Consider the following 22,688-nt stretch of genomic DNA (forward strand, 5'->3'; position numbering starts at 1 on the left):
AAAAACAAACACATAAAACATGATTGCATAAAGTGTTCTGGGAATATAGTTAAGTGTTTTTTTCTGGCATATATACTGTATATAAATGCAAAAAAAGTAAACTGAGCTGTGCAGGGGAAAGGCGGGAGTTGCAATTAACAAAAACCCTTATTTTTATATAATGTAAGTAGACTTGGCTCTTTAACAATTGCAGGGCTTATTGAAGACAAAGAATGGTTCTTTCAGCGGACCCTGATATGTTTTTCAGTGCTAATAATCTCCCTTACTTCTATAAGCAAAAACTAGTCATCCACTTTATTCGAGAAACCACCGAGCATTTGAATGATAAAAGCCCTTCAAGGACTCCCACTGTTGCATTATTACCAGCTTATGGTAGAGCCCGGCGAGGTATCTGTTTTCTAATTAAGCTGGGCATGTGAACGTTCGGAAGCTGGATAGAAAGCTTGTACAGCAGTATTCCACTTAGCCAAGAATTTAGGATTACAAATAAAATCCACACCTTTCCAATTCTATTGCCAAAGGGAATCACATGCAATGCTGGCTCGGGTCAGCAATGGTTTCAAAAATATACACAAAAACAAGACAATGGTAAAACAAATGAAGAAAAGCAGAAGGGAAAAAAACAAAGCAATGAATATAAAAAGTAACCAAAAGAAAAAAAAATCTCCGAGGGCCTATTTATGAGCTGCTTCACATTAACGAAGCTAAAACTTGGACAAGTGTGAGTTTCTTGTCAGAATTTACTGAAGACCTTCTGATTCTTTGGGGAAGAGAGTTTGGTAAAGCTGCTGGCAACATTCCCCCGAGCTCAGCATCGTTCTGTTTCTGACCACTTGGCCTACATAGAATTTGATGACATTCAAGGAACATTGGTTACTTTAATCCCAGAGTCAACCTTGACTTAACCTTATGTAAGGAGATGACAGCCTTTTAAGTTTTTCATGAGCCAAATGTGATTTTTATAGAAAAGGAGTCAGATGTCAAGTTCTGCAGACATTTAATCATGCAGATCATTTCTGAAACGAAGCACAAGCTTGGTTGTATATAATTCCAATTAGCAGCAGAAAAGATCTGTACACCTATTGAAGGGCCGCAGTATCATAAAGATGTAGAATCCCTTGTTTTATATTGAATGCACAACATAGGACCTACTTAAATATCTAAAGGCCAAATCACGATCAGCGTAGTATGTGGGTTTTGTTAAAAACAAAACAAAAAAAAAAAACTAAAGCAGGATTTAAAAATCAAACATAAAAGCAATCATGAAACACAACTCTGCTTTCTATTATCTACCAAAAGGAATTTTGCGGTTTCCCGACTTGATAATGACCATGTGTTTTTGTAGTGACAGATGCTACTAATTCAAAGGTTTCACTGCCAGCCAAGTTCTTAATTTGGAGAGAAGCAATTATATGCTCCTCTGCTGGCTGGGTAATCAGTATCCTTCTCATGCACAAGTGCTAAAGAGAAAAGCGGATAGAAATGAAAGAGAGAAAAAAAAAAAAAAAAAGTGGTCAAATCTCTAAAACACTATAAAAATATGGTTCTCAACACACATTAAGCCAAGTAAACACAAAAAGGTTTCTTTAACAGGTCTTAAGTATTATTACATCAGAACACTAGCTGAACTTGGAGATAGAACACTGTGGTTATTTCTAAATAACTTACTGGCTCGGCTTTAAGCCAATATTACTTTATAATGTGCGTCAGTGTGTGGCCCATAGTTGTAACATTACTGAATTCACTGAAATGCATCTAAGTATAGGTGCTGCCTATAATCGCACACTTTATATTCAGCCCAATGAATTATATAATATAGACTGGGCTTTCCCCCAGATTTCTTACTCAATTCTCCGTTTATTAAAAGGTATAAAAGCAAAATACAGACATGTCAGCAGTAGCATACAGACATACAATGGCAATGGTCTATGCACAGTCAATGGCATCAGGCCGATATCAAAAGAGAGGCAAGTACAGCTCAAGTATAAGTGTCACATTACAGCGTATAACACGTGCCCCAGTACACATAAGAAGCGCGACTAGGTGTCGTATCGGAAAAATACAATACAACAGACGAGAAAGTCACCAGCGCCTACAAAGGTACATAGGCGGTGTGCAAACATGACATTTGAGTAGCTCCCCCAGATTTCTTTATCCACCAGTGAAAATATTTTAGTAAAGAGACTTTACCATGTAGTGCACCTAGTATTAGTAACCCTCCAAGACCCACTTGAGGTTTAGTCTTTACTTTGCAAGAGTGGGACATCAGCCATATGAAAAACTAGTCAGAAGTCTTTACGCGATAGAACTGCTACAATTTAATCAATACGTTTCAAACTGAAGCGCTTTCAATTGCCAGTCACCCATGTTCCAGGTTATCATCATGCCAAGCTATACTATACCTTAGACAGCTCGTTTCCAGGGCCACATTGTCTGCAAGGTTTACAAACCCCATTGCTATCTAGAAATTCTTGCTCCCTGCAGTCTCCAATTTCAGAAAACACCTGTCTGATCTGTAAAGTGAAGAAAAAACAATCGTCAGGTTAAACATGGAAACATTGAATTTGACAGATAAGACCCATTTGGTTCATCTAGCCTGCCCATTTAAAAGATGAATGTCTATAATAGACAAAAAAAGAAAAGCGAACCCTTTGGAATTACTGGGTTTTCTGCATTCATTGTTCATAAAACGTGATCTGATCTATATAAAAGTATAAACAAACACACAAACAATGATAATCTTTCATGTCTTTATTGAACACATCCATTAAACATTCACAGTGCTGGTGGAAAAAGTAAGTGAACCCTTGGATTTATTAACTGGTCGAACCTCAAAACCCTCCTCCAGTTTCATTCATTAGACTCCAGGTTTGCTAAATACCGACTCCAATTAGCTTTTGTTGAAGTGATTAGCCTGGAGGTTTGCATACTTTTTCCAACCCACATTGTGGATGTCTGAATGATGTATTAAATATGGACAAGAACAATATAACGTGCGTGATATTAGTTATAGTGGATTGTGTTTGTTCATTATTTAAACGTAGATTAAGATTATTTTAAGACAAACGTATACATAAATGATGGCATGCATTGACATGAGCATGTCTTGTTAAATTGGTAATATATACACACAACATTTTTTCTGCATTTGTATAGTTATATATTATATACACACACATATCCTACTAATTAAACCTTCTAATTTTGCTTGACTTTACTTTGCTTTATCACTTGGTAATTGTCCCTGCAGACTGCTATTGACTTTTTCCTTTTTTTTTTTGTTTATACATGCATACATGAAAACAAAAATAGTATTTAAGCTTACCAAGCAGAACATCACAAGTAGCAGCATCATAAGAGAGCGAGACCTTTTCTTTTGGGGTGGGATGTCCATTTTTTTTTTTTTAATGTATTTATTTAAAGGAGTAGATTCTTTCAAGGCGACCTGAGGGAAGAACAAATATCAGCATTAACAAAACGATAAACTATGTAGATTGTTTATTGGAAACGCAAACTGATTTTTAACAGAATTCCATGGACATAAGAATCTTAGAAAATATGGCTACAAACCCAGTTTGTTCTCTCTGAGAAAAGAAAATGAAGATGAAATGCTGTGTGTTTTACCTAGAATTATTGTTCTGGCTTAATAAAATGTTATCACAAGGTACCACTTGCTTTAGGGAAACTGCAGCCATCACATACATCTTAATACATACAGCCAACATGTCCCTTTAAATTTTTGCAATGGGAGCCATCAATAAGTCAGCTCCATCACAGAGTGGGGGAGTTAAAGAAATTATATATATATATATATATATATATATATATATATATATATATATATATACACACACACATATACATATACATACATACACACACACGTCCCCCCCCCGCCGCCCCCCCCAAAAAAAGGTGTCATTACTAAATGTAACAGTTTAGTAATAACTTTGGTTCTAAGTAGTTCTTTAACACAGTTATTACAGTTATGTTTAACATTCAGCTCGGTACACCAAACATTCTTCAAGCTCAATTAAAACACTTTAGTTTCCGTAGTCAGAAATTCAACTTTGTGCTAAAACATTTTCCGAATGTATTTTGAGCTAAAATAATAAAAAAAAAACCTATGTTCCAATTTACAAAATAACATGTGGTTGTTATTTTGTGAGACCAAACCCGCCTGACACTTTTGATAAGCGCCGATAGCATTTTAGCGCCCCTTGCAGAACAAGCCACCTGAGACATCAGGAAATCAATGCTATTGTGTTCTGAGAAGCAGACTAAAAAAATGTGGCCAGCCAACTTTGTGATTTCCAAACATCGACCCGTGGGAAAATCGTCTATTAATACATACAACAATTCCGCTGCTAGTTTATAGTTATTTTCCATTGTTGGTCTTCTGTGAAGAACTGCAGTAAGCAGTCCATAGACCAGAAATATTGAAAAACAAATATAAAACTCATATCCATGCTTTTAATAAGTAGCTCACACAATTCAAGAAACACCAAGACATGAGAAATTTTGCATCAAGACATAAAGACACTGCCACAAAATTGTTCTGATTAAAACAAATCATGTTCTCCTCAATATCATCTTCTATCGCAACAGGAGTCTACGTAGGACAACCTAGACCTTTGCAAAAACAAAAACAATTGCTTCCTTTAAATATTTCCTCCAGTAAAATCCACTGTACATATAAAATAAAAAGCACCCTCCAAAGTAAATTGGAGGAAGTCACTTCCTTGCAGCAGAATTCCCACACACACAAAAGAGAAGGATTCTCATCTACATAACTAGATAATTGGAAGGTTGGGGCTGAAAAGACTCGTGGCCCGGGCCACTCGGCACAGTGTCAAGACCTGCAGCTGAGAACATTCCCCTGCTGGCTGTATCCTGGTTGGGTTCAGCTTTTTTAAAAACATTTCGGGCCATAATGATCACTTTCATCTCACAACCCCTCGGGCTATAGCTACAACGGCAGCTGACACCGAGCCAGGAGGCTGGAAGAACAGGTACTGGTGTTTACAGACAAATGGTTGCCTCTAAGAAAAATTAACCCATAGTGTACAGCATGGGAGATTGCCAAATAAAAAAAAATAAAAAAAAATAAAATATACATTCACATGATGCCGTCATTGAGAGTCTTTGCTGGGATTTCAGAATTTACATGGAGATACACTTGTGTAGCTGGTAAGCCTCAAACGTTTGCACTTTAGAGCTTGTGTTGTTTACCCCCACTGCACTCCATACTTTGTTGTTTCTTTAAGACCAAATTGTTACCCGATGCGGTACTTATGTCCTGTTTATCCATTGTACAGCGCTGCAGAATATAATGGTGCTATATAAATCAATAAATAATAATGAAACTAGATTCTCCTTCTGGGATTCTAGGCATCCGCGAGCGCCTGGCACCTTGTTTCCATTGATCTCAGCTTCCAGTGACAATCTCTACCCTCTTTTAAAAAGGCAACCTAATTAAAAAAACTAAGATTTACTCAGCATTATCAACACATATGCAGCTGAAAAAAATAAGGTAAGGCTAGGTTTCCACTTGGGTTTTTTTAGCTAAAAACGCCTATAAAAACGCCAATAGCGCCACCTGGCGTTTTTTTGTGAAAAACGCATGCAGCCAGATGTTAGCTGTAATTCAATGGGAAATCGCAAAATGCCATTTCCACTTGGCGTTTTTCTGTTTGGCGTTTTTTCAGTCCTCTTTGGCGTTTTTCTGCTTTTTTGGGCTCTGTGGCAGTTTTTCAAAACTGCAGCATGTTGACACTCTGGCGTTTTTTGCAAGAAATCTTGGCTTTTTTTCTCCAATAGAAGTCTATGGGAGAGAAAAAACGCCATGAAAAAGCCATGTGGGTTTATTGCCTTGGCGTTTTTTATGGCGTTTTTTCCACAGTTACAATGCAGAGGATGGACCCAGTATCTGTGTGTCCTACGAGAAATAGGCTGAAAACAAACAGTTTCACACAAAACAAAGTCCTGGACTGGTTCATATTGAATTTTACACCATTTGGAACAAACATGCCATTACAAACAAACATACGCGACCAGATCCTGCGTGCCAAAAGCAACAGCAAACAATTTGCACCATCATTTGGGGCCAATCTTCCCAGAGGAGCAGACATTCGAAATAAAGCATGCCTTACAAACCACAGAAAAGAGACAAAAGGGTCTACCAAGTAAATGACATCAGGAGAGGGCAGATACTTGCCATTTATCCTAATCCCTTTTAGCTGGGTGAAACTTCTAACTTGTAAAGGCTGGAAAAACTGCCTAAGGTCAAAAAAAGCAATTTCCACAGAAAGGCTAAAACGCCAGAAAAAACTGCAGAAAAAACGCCAAAACGCAGGTAAATGCAGCGGCAGTTTTCTTGGCAGTTTTCCTGGCGTTTTTCATCAAGAAAAAAACGCCGGACAAAAACCCAAGTGGAAACCTAGCCTAAGGAAAGAACTATTACTTTGGATGTTTAGCAATTGCTATAAATAAAGAATTAAGACCATGCACTGTATGTACTCATTTCTCAAGCCATACTATGAGTATGCTCTCAGGTCACATGGCTAGGTGTCAAACGCCATGCTCAGGATAGCCGAGGTGACTCTTAGCCGCTTTGCTCATTCCCGCGGTGAATGGAGACTCAATGATGATGCTCAACTGATGACGGCACCGAGAGGGACGGGATGCAGGGTTGCCATGACAACGTGTGTTTTCACAAGAAGTTACAAAGACGCCCAAATCAAAAAGGTATTAAAACCCTGGCCTCCTTATACACTTTGCTGAGGTATCGGTTGGTTCTGCTCCCTATACCTTAGTGTTCTTTTGCCATTTGGATTGACTGCGTACCAAACCCTTTGCCTTTCTATTGAACGATGATTCTTGCAGCCTGCCTCGGCCTTGGCTTCGTGATCAGACCTGGATGTTTGTATTAACCCTTCTGATACCTCGATGCCTTGTTTTTTGTTGTGCGATTTCCTGGCAATAAGAACCTACTCTGTTTACCGGCTCATGGACAGATGTGACTCTAGGCGTGTATGTATGACATGATCTAATGGTTTAGCGACCAGCCACTGACTAGCATACCTGGGAACTTCCCACAGCTCTGGGAGTAGCATTGTGAATGACAGGAGTAGCCGTGTATACAAGCTAGCCTCAAACAGCCTTTTCTGTGTGCAGAATGTGCAGGGAGAGGGCATTGCCAAATAAAAAAAAAAAAGAAACTGACGTTGGGAAGCAAGCAATAATACCCAAAATGTCTCCAGATACAGTCGAGTAAGCCAAGTGTGACACAGGACGAGAGGAGTTGGGGGTTGAACTAGACAACATGCCCAAATTGTCAATTGGGTCCAACACAGAATCCAACTTGAAACACCTTGTTTGTGCCGGCTTGTCCTACATCCTATAACTAAACTTTTAAAAATTAAAATCTTTACTGATTTTAAGTTTAAAATACTACACAGTGGGAAATGCTGCACCTAAATATATGGATATGAAAGAAATAAAACTTGGTACCCAGCCGCCATTTGGGATAATAGGGTTGGTGGTATATTTAGTTGTTTTACTTCTACATCCTTCCTAATGAGCTGGGCAGAATCTGTTGTTGGGCTAGAGCCAGTGCCACCTTACTCAGCCCGGCAGACAAATGCCAGGTGGTGATGTCATACTATAGAAAGACACAAGGAACGTATAATAAGGAATTGCAAATGGCAGTAATCATTTGAAAGCCAAAAAGGACTTTGCAATTTATTATACATCCATAAATGTGTGAGCGTCTAATAGACATTCCGGTTTTTGTCACAGATCCTATAATTAAAACAATGGAGGCAATTATGGCACCACTTGTACAAAAGCAGTAATATTCTTGTAAGGACTATTTAGGAACACAGCTGGACTTTCCCAGTATAGAAAATCCAGCTCCTAAAGGCAAGTTAACATCAATAAATCACAGCACACCATGGCTAGTTTCAGCTTGCTCTTTGTCTCACCATATCATTAGCTCATCTGCCACTTAGTAGTCAGTAGCATCCAGAAGTCCAGGCCTCTGTTCTTAAAGTGAGAACGGTTTTGTAATACGCAAAGGGACAACTGCTGATACTAAGAGGATCATGCCAATCGCACCTTACTAAGAGTATCATGCCAATCGCGCCTTACTAAGAGGATCATGCCACTCGCACCTCCAGGCCATTGCTTACCATCCTTGTGTCTCTCTTAAGGGTAGCACTTTACATGTGCCGTTAGCAATACTTTACATTTGTGTGTCCTGGAAAGCATGGATTATGTGGTCACCCTGTTTGGTGGACATGTTTAGGGCTGTGGATCACTGATAGACAACTGCATAAACAATTCAATTTAATGGTGTCAATAAAACGTATTTTTCTTAAATGACTCCACACAACTGTATAACAGATCTGTAACAGCAAAACACAACCTGAACAAGTTTGGGCCTTCTGGGTATCCAATGTTTAATAAAGATATTTTCATTTCAGTTTTATACTAGGTACATTGTGCCAAAAGTGTTACTGTTATGGTGCACTCATTTTAGTTTAAAATAAAAAAAAGCTACATTTGGGGAAAACCCCAAACAAAAAAAAAAACACACATCCATACAGGAAAAGACTGATAATTACAAACTACTGGTGTATAAAGTTATTGCACGTGCTTGAAGCAGCAGCCAAATCACATTGTATCAGAAAGCGTGTGCATAATGAGAGATGTGTCATTTTCTAACACCAATAAACTAAAGAATGGCTGAACCAATTTGCAAAACAGACTCCAAAATAGTGCCTGAGTGTTCGTTCAACATATATTGTGTATTTACTACAGTATACCATAAAATGCCATGGGAGATTTAAAGAGAGGGTGTCTTACGTGAAAGGGTGCCGTCATTCATAAGAAAAAAAAAAAAAAAAAAGTGCTAGATAAACCACTACTGCCTATTCTATTGCTGTGATATCATTACATCAACATCAGTTATTGTTTTTATAAAAAAAAACCCTACATTTTATATATTTCCTATTTAAGTAATTATATATATATTACACACACACATAATATGGCATTCATTATGCATGCATATTTTGATGTTACAATATATTTGTTCTCTTAGGCTACATGAGGCAGAGTACTTGCCTGTGGAAATATGTCACAGATGCCCACCTGTGATTGCCCACCTATAAGATTCCATTAACTTTACTCAATCCATTTTAAATACATAACTAATAACCATATAGCATTACGTTATATTCTGCATGTCTGTCATTTTCACCCATATAGGAAATATATAATCTTAACAGTGATGAAAAATATCTATATTGTAGAAAAAAAAAAAAAACTGCATCAAAATCGAAGCAAGTCCTACGACAAGTTTCTTAAAGATTATTGAATTACACGAAGAATTACCATCCTAGATCTATTTACAGCATCAATGCCAATACAGGAACAATGAATCCATGCCAGCTTTCTGTGTATTTCTGGAAAGTATCCATACGGATAAAGTGACTTGTTTAAGACGTTACTTCCATGAAAAATGAAATCAACTAACACACAAAGATATGTGACCTCTCTCATCTCCGAGCAGTCCTTACTGCGGCATCAATATCCTGATCACATTAAGTAGAAGCAATATTTTCAATAAGACGGTTCCAAACAATGGTCAGGCTTTGGTCCACAATAAAAGACTTTGTCGTGATAGAGTGAAATCACAGGCTAGTAACATATTATCCCGAATGCGAAACTTATAAATTCCACCAAAAAGGAGCAGCGTTCTGTCACATGCTGTTTGTGGGCAGAAGGTGTGCCAGGAGCACAAAATTCATCTTCACACGTGTGCTCAGTATGGGGATGAAGTTCTCTCTGGTAGAGTCGTCTATGAATGGATTGAAAAATTTGAAAATGGCTGTACTGGTGCGACAGATGAAGAGAGCAACGGACATCCAGCTACAGCCACGACCACGAGGAATGAAGAAAGAACCCTGGAACTATTTCTGGAACCCTGGAACTATTTCTCGAAAACGGAAGAACAGTTGAAGAGGTTGCAGGAAAGCTGAATGTGAGCGTCGGATCCGCCTATGCCCCGATTCATGCCGGCATTAAGTTCAGTAAAATGGGTGCCAGGTGGGTGCCTAAGCAGCTGACGGAGGAGCAGAAGCGCAAGCGCTTAGACGTTTGTTCCTGACACATGGCCCATTAACGTGAAGATGGTGATGATTTTCTGCAGAAGAAATGTCCATATACAGCAAGCTGCTAGAACATGTATACAGCTTATTTTAAAATTAGTAAACACTATCACATAAGTTTATGTTGTGTGCTGAACTACATATGTTAGGTTTGGGAAAAGCGACAGATCTCCTTAAAAGACAGACAGATGCTTGGTCCTTTCAGCCAGAGGAGTTTTTATATTTATCTACACAGCCCCCCCCCCATTGACAATAACAATGATGTAAGAAACCAACGTAAGCATAATTACGAGTATATCATATTACACTTATATAGCGCCAGCAGAATCCATAACGCAGTTACAATAGTGGACAGTGAAACTATTTAACAAAAGACAATAAAATGAACACACTGTACAACTGTACAAAGGGGGGAAGAGGGCCGTGCTCGTGAGATGCAGTTTGCTCCTATTAAACACAATTATTTTTTTTTAAATGGTTATATTAGCAGGTTAGAACTGGAGCAATAAGACCAGTTAGGTCTGCCTAAATATAAGACAGGTTTCGTTTGTAGACATTTTCTAAAGTTTTATTGATCAGCAATCCCTGCATGCGGAAATCAATTAGTCTCCACATGAGCCATCACAGCCCGCAGCTAGGGGTTTGGATCAATTACTGGCATCGAGAGATCAATGGAAGAAAGCACTGCAGAAACGACCAGTTAATGAGGTATGGTCTTCATTGGGCCATTGTCTGGCTGCACAATGATCTGAGGCTGATAGGATGTTATTGTATTAGGACCTCAGAGATAAAAAAAAAGACATTCACAGAGATAAGTAACCCCAATACAACAGGGAAAGCACGGGCTTATACATCATCACAGTGATGGTACAGACTTAGAATTCATTTATATTATCCGCTCTCTGATATTTGCAATTGCAAGTAATTTTGTGTTGTAGTCTACCTCCTCCTGTTGAATATGCCAGTCTCTCTCTTAACAGTGCCCAAAAGGGTAAATGCTAAACAAAAGTGCCTACCCAGCCTTCTTAAACACAAGGCGCGGCATTCAGGGGCAGTCATCCCCCAATACTCTTTTTCAAGTTGCAGTGAAGGAAATGGGACGCAAAATCCTAAGCGTCTGCCGTTGCGATTTTATAACACAACAGACTTTAAGACGAACACAAAGATGTTTGAAATATTGAACTGCTCAAAACGCAACAGCTATCCCCAAAACGGGTTGGCGGGCACAACACAGGAAAATAGACAAATAATCAGTTGTACTATAAATAAATGCACAATAACCAGTGTACTTATCCAATTACAATACACCCAAATCTAGCAAATTATCTCATTACAAGCCTTAATCATTAGAATAAGCGATACGATAATCGGCTATACCAGACAACTTTTCCAAACGACCTTCAACATTAAATTTAGCAAAGACACTCGTGACCACAAGAAAAGAAGAAAGTTTAGACACTTAGTTTTCTTTTTTTTTCACCATTACCAAAAATATTTAAAATAACGCGTCTATTATTTTTCTTATGGAAAAGTCTTTGTGTGATTTCACTAAGTTTAGTGTTGAGGGTGCTTTGAAAATAATCAACTGGTATAACTGACTGTTTGCTTGAAGCTCGAGACTTCTTTATCTATGTTTTGTATTAGATGCCAGTGGATGTTCTGAAGATGAAGTATCCCAGCAGTGTTTTGTATGAAATTAAGGTTCCCGATGGATCTTTCTGAATACAAGCTGCACTAAATACACAACTGTTCAAAAGTTTGGGGTCACTCAGCTGTTTTCATGGGAAAACAAGGTAATTTCTAGGTGTAACATAATTGCAAAAGGGTTTTCTAACGATCAGACTTTTAAACCTGGATCAGTGAACACAACGTGCCATCGGAACACAGGAGTAATGAGAGTAATAAATGGCCTCTGGATGCCTATGAAGATATTCCATTAAAAAAAAAAAATCAGCCATTTCCAGCTACAAGGAAGTTTGTAAGCGACCCCAAACTCTGATTAAAGCATTGGTTTAAGTTTTTCCAGCTCCTCAAAAAGTTTCACTTATGCCGACAATCATGAACTGCTATCTGAAAGCTTGATCTTCTTTAAAAACGCCTTCAGCAATGTATGCTATCTAGATCTGCCGAGATTAAATGAAGCAAAGGCTTTGGCTGCAAGGATTCTGCCATCTTTTAACTGATTGCATTTTGTTGATGTCTCAATTTAAATAAATATTTGATGGGGGTTTTTTTTACCTTAACAATTAAATTTCTTACATCAACAAAATAATCAATTCAAATAATATTAATTTGTTATGGGTAAAAAAAACCATTTATTTTTAATATATTATTAAATTAATACATCGGCAAAAGAAAAAAAAACAACCACTGTAACTCGCACACTTAAAGATGGCAGAACCCTTACAGCCTTTCAGCTATTGCTTTATTTCATCTCAGCAGATCTTAAAAGGCAGAGATCCAGCATTCTGATAGCAGGTCATGAATACAGAGAGGCCAACATTAGCTCATGTTCAAGTAATCACACACAGATCTAAAGCTTCCCGAAGGAAACATACCAGTGTTCTCAATACGAGTTGCTCAACCAGATTACATTGAAACAGAATTGGATCAGTTACCTCATCGCCATGAGCCCTACAGCAAAAATATCCGAAACCTTCTTAAGAAAATTAAAATGCTTTAACCCACAGAGTGCCAGTGTCTGTCAACAGGTGGATATCAGACAATGGCAATAGCACAACGCTATTGTCGAATTATACCAGACGTGATTAAAGGAATTAGCTTCCCTGGTGTAAAAATAGCCCCTTTATTCTGAGCACAGGCTATAAACGCTTAATGCAGTCAGTGAATATCACTTTAAGGACCCTTACATTATAAATAACTATAGTTATATGAACATGACTTAAAGCTACCCTCTTTCCTTTCTGCTTTCACACAAATATAACAGCAATGCCAGATTATCACCAAGAAGCCACTGTACACAGTTAGTCGGAATAGCAAAAAATAAAGTTACTGTTTATTTCTCAAGTTGGAAATAATGCCAAATGCTGTAAACATCCCCTGTCGATAATTAATAAAAAAAAACATGATTTTTTTTCCATTATATTTATACGAATATTACTGGATAATGAATTCTTTCACAGCAGCCTACAGTAAAGTCATGTAAATAACATGGAAAACCGTATATTAAAACATATACAATTTACCAAAAAAACTATGTATTGATAAAGTACATAATTCCTTATTATACTAATAACAGAAAGTAGAAAGACAATGCCAAACTACTCTGTATTTCTTCAATTCAAATAACTTACCCAAGATACAAACCCAACAGGTTAGCCACACGTGTCTGCTGTATTTGTACACATTTGATGGCCCACTATTAGTTTAAATTGTCTTTTGGGGGTCTACAAAGCCCAGAATGAATTGAACCCATACTCAGTTCAGCATCCCAAATGAGAACAACTTTTTTTTACCAGCTACAAATGACAACCTTCCTTCTGTCCAAACAGTTTATAGATACAAAGTTATTCTATTAAATGTATTATCTGTATTAAACATAATAAAACACTCCAAAGTCCTTGTTCAATCCAACAGTAGCACAAGGAAAAGCAGCAGCTAAATGGTCGGCTGTCGAACCCAAACACCAATAATATTCTATCCAGCTACAACGGCTGACAGAAGACATTATTACAAAGGAAGATGCAATCACCATCAGTATTATCAGAAGCGATCAATAACCTCATGCCATACGATTGTATGTTCCAGATAATGCTGCAGTACAGAGACCACCTCAACTTGGGAAGTCCCTACTTAGAGTACAGACGAGGTCAGAGGAAACATCTACCCAAGTTATACTTAGTTCTCTTTCCACCCAACCTCACCAACTACCATGCAGGGTAATTCACTTACGGGTTGACTCTAGGAGTCACAGTTTTTTCAATTTATAATCAATCTGTGTGAATGATCAATGTTTTACCCCAAGTCTCTGGTTCTTACTCTAGCTTCAGAGGTTCATGGTGAAGTTCGAAACCGTCAAAGTGCCTGGTGCTGCCTCCGTCCAAGATAAAAACATTTCTAGACTCCTCCGATTAATTTTTTGGAAGAGAAGAGATGGAAGAGATATCTGCTTAATCCAAGAAGTCTAGATTTGTATCTGCTCAGTGATTGGTGTGTTAGAGGCTACTTTAAGGTTGGAAAGTTTAAAACAGAAAAAAGCCTTTTCCACAAGTAGAATCACCTTGGAATCAGATTGTATTCAAATAAAAAATTGAATCAGGGAAGATACAAATCTGCTCAGAATATTTCTAATATAATTATTTCATAATTGCCGCTTAAATAAAAAAAAAAACATACAAAACAAAAAAAACAACTTAATTTACAAAAAATGCAACCTATAAAACAGCCACAGAAGGAAGAGGAGAACTTTAAGAAAACATCTTTAAAAAACAACAAAACTGAGAAATCTTTCTACAAACCCTATAACACTCACTGCTACGTGTAATGTATTATATTGTATGGTAATGAAATGCATTGTAATGTAGTGTAACGTGTTACAGTGTATTATAATGTAATGTATTGTAATGGAAGTCTTTGGTGTTCTGTATAGAAGCAAAGGACCTACTGAAATATCACAATGAAAAAATAAATAATACCCCAATTTGATTTCCAATGAAAAGGTTTATGGTTCTATAGGGTACTCTTTCTTTCAAACGTCTGCATACATATTTCACTCGCACAGGACGGCAAGGCTAGACTTCCACCTGCTACCGGGCAGCAACTCTCATAACTCCCAGCAAGTTACTGGGCTGGTTAAGGGTAATAAGAGCTCCAAAGCAACAACAGCCAGCAAGATACAATCCAATCCATTGCTGTATACCCCAGCACGGTGACCTGCATGCCCCGGACCCAAGTGCAGCTCGCCCCCCACAGCCAGCCCTCCAGTGCAGGTCTCCCGCTATATGCATGTATTGCAGCGCTTACTCGAACTGTAAAACGGACGCCCACCTGCTCCAGCCAGGCGCCCGCCGAGGACCCCCGTGCTGTATATCCCTGTTCCGGACTAAGGACGCGGTGTTCACGGAGCGGCCGCCGTTGCTTCTCAGCTGCCCATCAGCTCCTGCGCGGCTGCCCCGTGCATTAAGAGAACAGCCGGAGCAACAGCAGGAGAGCTCAGGGGCTCTGACGTCTCCTAGGCGACAAGCCCGTCCCACTTCCAACCACCCCCAGTCTTCAGCCTCACCGCTAGGAGAATACAGCTGCCAACCAAATGGCGCTCGCTGGGTCACGTGGGAGACGGCAAACCTACCAGCAGCCCCGCAACAAGGGGGCGTGGCTCTTAGTATTTGCTTTAAAATTATTATGTGGTGACAAATGAGTTAAGACTGGAAAGCGCTGTAATAGCTGCAAATAACAATACGGCCTCATTATACGGAGTAACAAACCGCTTTTCTCCGTTATCTCTCATGTCGTGAGGTATTTCTAATAAAGCAAGTACAAAACAGTATTTCCCACCTAAGTTTACCTCCAAATATATAAAATAGGCCTTGTATGGATAATTATAAATAGTGGCAATTGAGAAGTTTGGATGCGCTATACGATAATTATAAAAAAAAACTAAATAGAAGAAATAAGGTTCGTTCACTAATTTCGGAAAAAGCCGAACGTCATAATCATGCTTTATATATGAGGTGACCCAGGGAGGCCTCAACTATTAACTCTTTAATACCCAACTCCCCCTAGTCAAAAAAATAATATAATAATAGTCAAGGAACACCAGTCCCTCAACCTTGTTTACACGCTTGGCAAATGTAATTCATACGTTTCCAAACCAGATATTTTTAATTAATAATCACTGCTTGTCTAAACAGATCAAAGCAAATCTCCGGCCAGTCGATTCAGATCAAAGTAATTGAACAAGGAGGCCCAATTACGCTAAACTAGCTGTGAAAATGGGTCCAGATCCCCTTGATAGGAATTGAAACACATACAAGATACATGCAATCTTTACGCATACATTTAGGATGCATGTCATATGGATCTGTTTTGCATAGATATACGAGTAGTATTGTAAAAGGTGCTGCGTACATTTTTGGCGCTATATAAATAAAAGATAATAGTAAACATATATGATTTAATGTGAACATTTAATGGATTAATGATAGCAAAAAATAATATTAAATATTTAAAATGGTATCTGGTTAAATATTGGAATCTTGGCATCTTTTCATAAAAAAAAGAGATGCAGGTATTAATTGTATTCATAATTATCACTATCATTTTTATTATTTTATTTTTACATATGCTCTACATAACTATACCATTCTGTATTGCAATACTGAGTCTTTAGTGGAAGTTGACCTTTATTGGAACAAACTTTTGAAATATTTAAAGTTACATGAGTTTTGAGGACATCAAGGGTCTCTTCTGACAATATTTCTATTAGCTTTCAGTGAAGCATTTTTAGCGGTTGTTTTCTACATTCACCCCCTGAAAAGTTGATTGAATCGCAAATCATGCATCATTCATCTCTGTTAAAACCAATTAACGTTTTGTCACAAATCAAACCCAATGTATGAGAACCATTACTTTTAAGGATAATTTTATTTAAGCTTGCGAGCCGGGCTCTCTCCACCTAATGTATCGGTTTGTCTTAGTCTGTCAATTCTAGTCTTGTCGTACCCCTTGAATATATGTATTGTATAAACCGCTGGGTAAATTGTTGGCGTTATATAAATAAAAGAATAATAATAATAATAAAGTTAACAATATGCAAATCTCAGCTGTGATATACATGTAATATAACGTACATGTGTAATATAAAAGACTCAGTTCCAGACTGTGTGATCCTGGAAACGTGACCATTTACCCCAGACTTTAAAGAAGTCATATGGAAAGAGATGTGCTTCTCAATGAGCAGAAGATTCAGTGCTGTATACAGTATTGTAGGTCGGCATTGACAAACACCTGGGTTTATCTCATTTTGTTCCAAAAAAATTCCTTCATCAGCAGACCCGGAGGCCGCCATTGTTGCTAGTCATGTGATATTTTGAGTATCTTTCCCTGCTCAGACACCACGCTGAGCTAATTCTTTATGGCAATGCTAATGAAGTCTGCTCCTCTATATACTTTAATTATTCATAGTATCAACCTGGGTGATTATTGTTTATCGCAGCCAGTATGCTAAGGAGTCAGAGTGTTCTCTAGAATATTGGGCTAATACAACAGAGCTAAAACACACAGAAATGACTAAAAACATAATGTGCAAAGAACACTTTAATGCATAAAATAGCTGTGTAGTCCCTTTAAATTTCATGGCATCCCCTTTGCAAATGCATGGGGGATTCTTCAGAATTCCCACAAATGCATTTGCCTACTCTTAGCTAGTTTCCAACTTTCCATGCAGGAGATACGTTCAGTCAAACACATCTCCTTACACATGATAATTTTACCAATAGGCTGTGTGTGTCCCTCAGTCCATAGGGTATAAAGTAGCTAAAAACCTCAACCTCAAAACTCAAGTTTCGCATAGCAACAAAAAAAGTGAAGAAGGTTCATACTAAGGAGTTGTAGTCATTGGAAACTAGAATGCCAGATGACTACACTTTAGAGGCAAGCCTCTTGGAGAGATAGTTTGCAGCACATGTGGAAGGTCTCTGTCCCTGGCTAATACTGTAGTACTGAACATGCTTTGGTGTTGCTAACAGCATATACTTTTGTTATTGGCAACTACATTATACATGAAAAATGTACAAATCACATTTATTATGTTATATGAAAGCAGCTCCAGAACAGAACATTGGATTTACTCTGCTTCTTTATACACCCTACTCATTTTCCCAAAACTTCCTTTTGAAGGGACAGAAATCTAAAGCATATTTAGTTAAGTTACAATATAAAGCACATTCAGAGAAGTTCAAATATGTGCATAAAGTCCTGAAATTTCGGTGACGTGGCCAATTACAGATGCTCGAAAATGTGTGTGGAAGAAAGTAGGAAATTCTTTAGCTAATGCACACATATGTAAATATTCAAAAGTGAAATACGTAGATTTATGTTATTTTTCATTTCAAAAGTTCAAAAGGCATATATTTGAGTCCAAAGTCTAGAGTGAATCACCAGACACAGGTAAGACTCATAAGGTCTAATTGAATCCCCACTGATATCCTTTACCAGGACAGGATGCTCAAAATAAGAACAAAAAGAGTTAAACTACCACTTCTAGAAACCCATATATCCAGTATTACCTCTATTTACACTAGAAAAGTGGTAGTTTGCATTACCGCTGACCCGCAGATATATATTTACTAGATTAGGTGTGAAGTCATGCTTCATTCTGACAACCTCGGAAGATGTTTCAACTGCTCGGCAATTTATTCTGCAATTTGTTTTACAGCAGAGAAATAAATGTTTAGGTCTGATGACTGGACTTACTCTTCTTGCTGCAAGATACTTCTATATTTTATATAGTAGTCATCCAGATAGCACACAGACAGCATTAACTATTGCTTGGATTGGGTGTGTTAATATAAGAGCGGTCAAAGCAGACCCCCAAATACACAAAACTTCAACCACAGTGCTGCTTTTCTGAAGAAGAGAAGATACGTAGATTCATATTTGCACACATGGTTTAATCTTTACGGGTTAATGTTCAAAGCGTCCTAAAGTTGGTGAAAACTTTGTGTCTTCTTTGGAACTCAAATCCCTCTTTCCTCTACTGAGGCAGCTCATCATAGTGTACTACAGTACTAAATTCCCAATTATTTGCATAGAAACCAAACCATCTGAAACAACAGTGGCCATCTTCAAGCATTTCAAACTTTGAGACCAGCATTAATTAGGAGTTGAATCGTCAAGTAAAAAAAAAATGAATTAGTCAGTTCAATAGTTCTCAGGTTTACTCTAGTCACCTAACGACCAACTTTTCTGTAATAAGCAACCTGGAACAAACCTAAAAATACATAATATGTCATGGAAATCATAGCCTATTCAACACTACAAGAGTTGGCTTATGAGTGAGCAGAGGCCCTAGTAGCTTAAACTATTCTACCTGTACTTTATCCTCATGTTCCATGTTCATGTGGTTCTCACCCTATACCCTTTCTATATGTTTTGCTTTTATTACCTGGCCGGCACTAGTGGTCTATATGCATGGAAGGATTATGAACTCTGTCCCTGAATGGAGGTTTGGAACAATGTACCTGTGCTGATCCCGACCACGTTACCTTGTAAGAATTATAGCGACAAGACCAATTGAATCAGTTTTATATATTTCTAAGATTACATTTGCGTAGCGCACCTTGCTGAAAGAAAAAAAAATAATTATCACTCAGTAGCAGTTAGTCCACCATATCTTGTTACATATAAAAGTAGATAACAAACACAGGATGGATAAACTAAGCTTTAAAGGAGCTTAACGTTTAATGAGAAGCAAATGTAGTCTTTAGTTGGATTTTGAGGATTTATTTAATCTTGAGGTAATTGAAACCTCATTTTGTTTACTATATGTCTTGAATATATATTGCAGATTATAAATCACGCAAGATGTTAAAAAATATGTAACGCACACCTTATGCTGAATATAAGCAGCTATCTTCTTAAAGAAGAACTGTCATCATCATAGCTTGTCCTGTCATAAGTAAATTATGACAAGCAATCTGAATGCCTGGCAAAACTAACAAACACATTCAATCTAACACACACGCTAACATACACATACTTACACATGGTGCAACCTGCCACACTATTACCGCTGGGCCATGTAATGATTTCAGTTCAGTGACCCCATTGTGCTCCCACTTCCATGAGTGGGCCAGCTGGAGCGGGACCATCCCAGTTTGAAGAATTTTTGAATAGTCCGAGATCAATTGCCCCATGGAACAGTTTTTTTGAACTTGCTGAATTCGATTACCTTAAAGGCCTCAGATTTTTATTATTTAGGCACCTTTGTAAAGCTATACATACTTGTTGCTATGTGTTATCATCACATTAGATTTCCATGTTTGGGAATTCCCACTTTTTTATTATAAAAACTTTTATTGAGAATTACTGTATAAACTTGCATCCATTTGTATTACACTTTTGGAAATAGGGGCATCACTATAAACCACAGAGCCAAAAAGTTGTGTCCTACATTGCCACCTTTGCCCCCCCCAAATAGCTTGTTTGTGCCATATTTGCCCACAAACTGCTTGTCTGTGCCGTCTTTGTCCACAAACAGCTTGTCCGTACCCCAAAAAACGTGCCATCTTTTGTCCCCATGCAGCTTGTCAGCACCCCCAATTTTTATGGCCACTGTCCCAATGTCCCTCATAGCTTTTGACGGTGGTGCAGATCATGGGCCATTAGGGGAGATCCTTTGATCATCTATTCATGCCCAGGGAGCTGTACAAATGATGTAGTTCCCACATGGCTTAGCGCCACAAGGTGGATATGGCCCTTACCCCATCCATTTATGTAGACAACCCCCACTCCTGACCACATTCTCCAATATAAGTCTCCTTATTCGGATACCCGAAATGTTGGGACGTATGCAGCTAGTTAAACCAGCTACAGTATGTGCAGCCCCTGTGCTCACTGTCTGCCATGATGAAACACAGACCTCGTTCTTCAGACAGGCAGGATTGCCAGCCGCTCCACCAACTCAGTGCCTGGGGGCCAGAGTAGGAAGTTTGAAGGGCAGGATGCTGCTAACAGATGAGCATCTGTTTTTGTAACAGAGCTTATTTAAGCAACACTGCCACACTTGGGCTTAATGTTCTAATTAGCATGCCTCTCCCAGTACAACATGTACATACAAATAACAGATGGCTTACCAGAAAGTCACCATCAAACTATTTCATCCAAAGCCTTATCATTTGTTTAGAATCATCCTAGCTTTGCTTTTGCAAACAATGTTGAGTAATTCTTGGAAAAAAAAAATCTACACTATGCAGATTCATACATAAGCAACTATTTCATCATAAATCTCATCCACAAAAAAAGAAAATCTGAGAGGTCTTGCAAAACAAGCTTGAATGTATTATCTAAACTTCTGGCAAACTTTCCTAAAAATAAGAAGATGCAAGACCAATTTCAGCACTAACTGGGCTGCATTGTGTGTGCATATGATTTATAGTGTATGATGCTATAAACCTAATCCATGCGCATGATATATAAATTCTGGACAAGATGCAGACTTGGAATTTGACATTTTAAATACCCTCAAATTCATAATTTAAATCAAATTGCGAATGTGATATTGTAACCTTTGTAACTGTAACTACAAATATTGCTACACATAGCTACAAATAGACCAGGAATAATTCACCACTGATTGATATATGGATCGTTGGTAATGCTTTCCATATGGATCATACCATTTGGCTTTAATTAGAAAAATGTTATCAGTATGACAGAGACTTTCTTTTCTTAAACAAATGGGGATAATTAAAGTTCTTGTTTGTAATCTGAATGCTGATAGAAGCCACCAGGGGCAGCTATAGAAACACTTGAATATAGGATTTAGTATAGAAATATCCCAAAAAACAAATAAATAAAGGTTTTCATTGTGGTGCACAGGTAAGTAGTGGGAACAGCATATAGAGAATAGATTGTGTGCTAAATATGGGATATTCAGAAGCTATTGGGCTACTTTTAATGCCTCCTACCTCTCTATTATGGCAATCCTGAAAAATGGGCGTTCTAGACACATCCACCTGATGGAGAATTCGGCCTTTTGTAGGACCTAAATATTCCATCTGTAGAACTGATTTTTAAATAAGGTAGAGTTGCAGATATTATATGGTAATTGAATCTCCATGGCAGGTTGACTGTATGACAGGAACATGAACTATTTTATGTCAGGTTTGTAATGTAAAACAGCCAATGTGAATTTTTTTTAATCCATATCTTGAATCAGTCTACATTAGGTAACCCCAATATTCTTCAAGTCCCCTTCTAATCGTAGAGACCAAATGGTTCTAATGCGCAATGTGTGTCTAGGCCTTGTTTGACGAGGCTGAAAGGACATGAGGTAGCTAAAATTCTTCCACTTGATTAGGACTTACCTTTTGTCGCAAGCAAGTGGTTAAAGTGGGTAGAAGATGTCTGTTTTGGGACACTTGGTGCTAATGCTTTGTTTCTCAGAAATGTAGTGATATAAAATCAGTATATCATTCAAAAATGCCATATATGTCAAATGATCCATTCATATAAAAAGTGCTTATTACATGACCGCCCTTCTCTAGTACACCTTTTAAAAATTCTTTTACATTTATTATCATGAGCAATGCAAATCCGGTAAGCATGAATGCAGGCTTCTGGATTCTTCTTGTTCTTGTAAGATCTGCAGGGCTGATTGATGGGGAGTCACATGATCGTAGAATTCTAGCAAGTAGTGGCTGTTCCCTGATTGTTGCTTAACATCTAAAATAGGAGCCAGAAATATACAGTCTACTATTTGAGATGGCAAACCTGTTGCCATTTCCTATCTTCACTTTGTCTATGGCCAAGATGTTGTATAAATCATGATTA

At 37.9% G+C, this 22,688-nt stretch overlaps 1 protein-coding gene across 2 annotated transcripts in view; it reads right to left on the minus strand.

Moving 5' to 3' along the window:
• Positions 1-15,394, minus strand: part of TNFRSF19 (TNF receptor superfamily member 19) — a 36,466-nt gene extending 21,072 nt beyond the window's left edge. Inside the window, exons 1-3 of one of the 2 annotated variants that reach the window (XM_053456422.1) lie at positions 15,159-15,394; positions 3,326-3,445; positions 2,403-2,513 (exon numbers count right to left, since the gene is read on the minus strand). In XM_053456422.1, the coding sequence (XP_053312397.1) occupies positions 2,403-2,513; positions 3,326-3,394 (180 nt within the window). In that variant the 5' untranslated portion in view covers positions 3,395-3,445; positions 15,159-15,394. The remainder of the gene's footprint in view (positions 1-2,402; positions 2,514-3,325; positions 3,446-15,158) is intronic. The other variant, XM_053456421.1, reaches the window with a different exon arrangement.
• Between the last annotated feature and the right edge of the window lie 7,294 nt (positions 15,395-22,688).

Source organism: Spea bombifrons, chromosome 2 (genome assembly GCF_027358695.1).
Source record: "Spea bombifrons isolate aSpeBom1 chromosome 2, aSpeBom1.2.pri, whole genome shotgun sequence".
NCBI lineage: Eukaryota > Metazoa > Chordata > Amphibia > Anura > Pelobatidae > Spea > Spea bombifrons.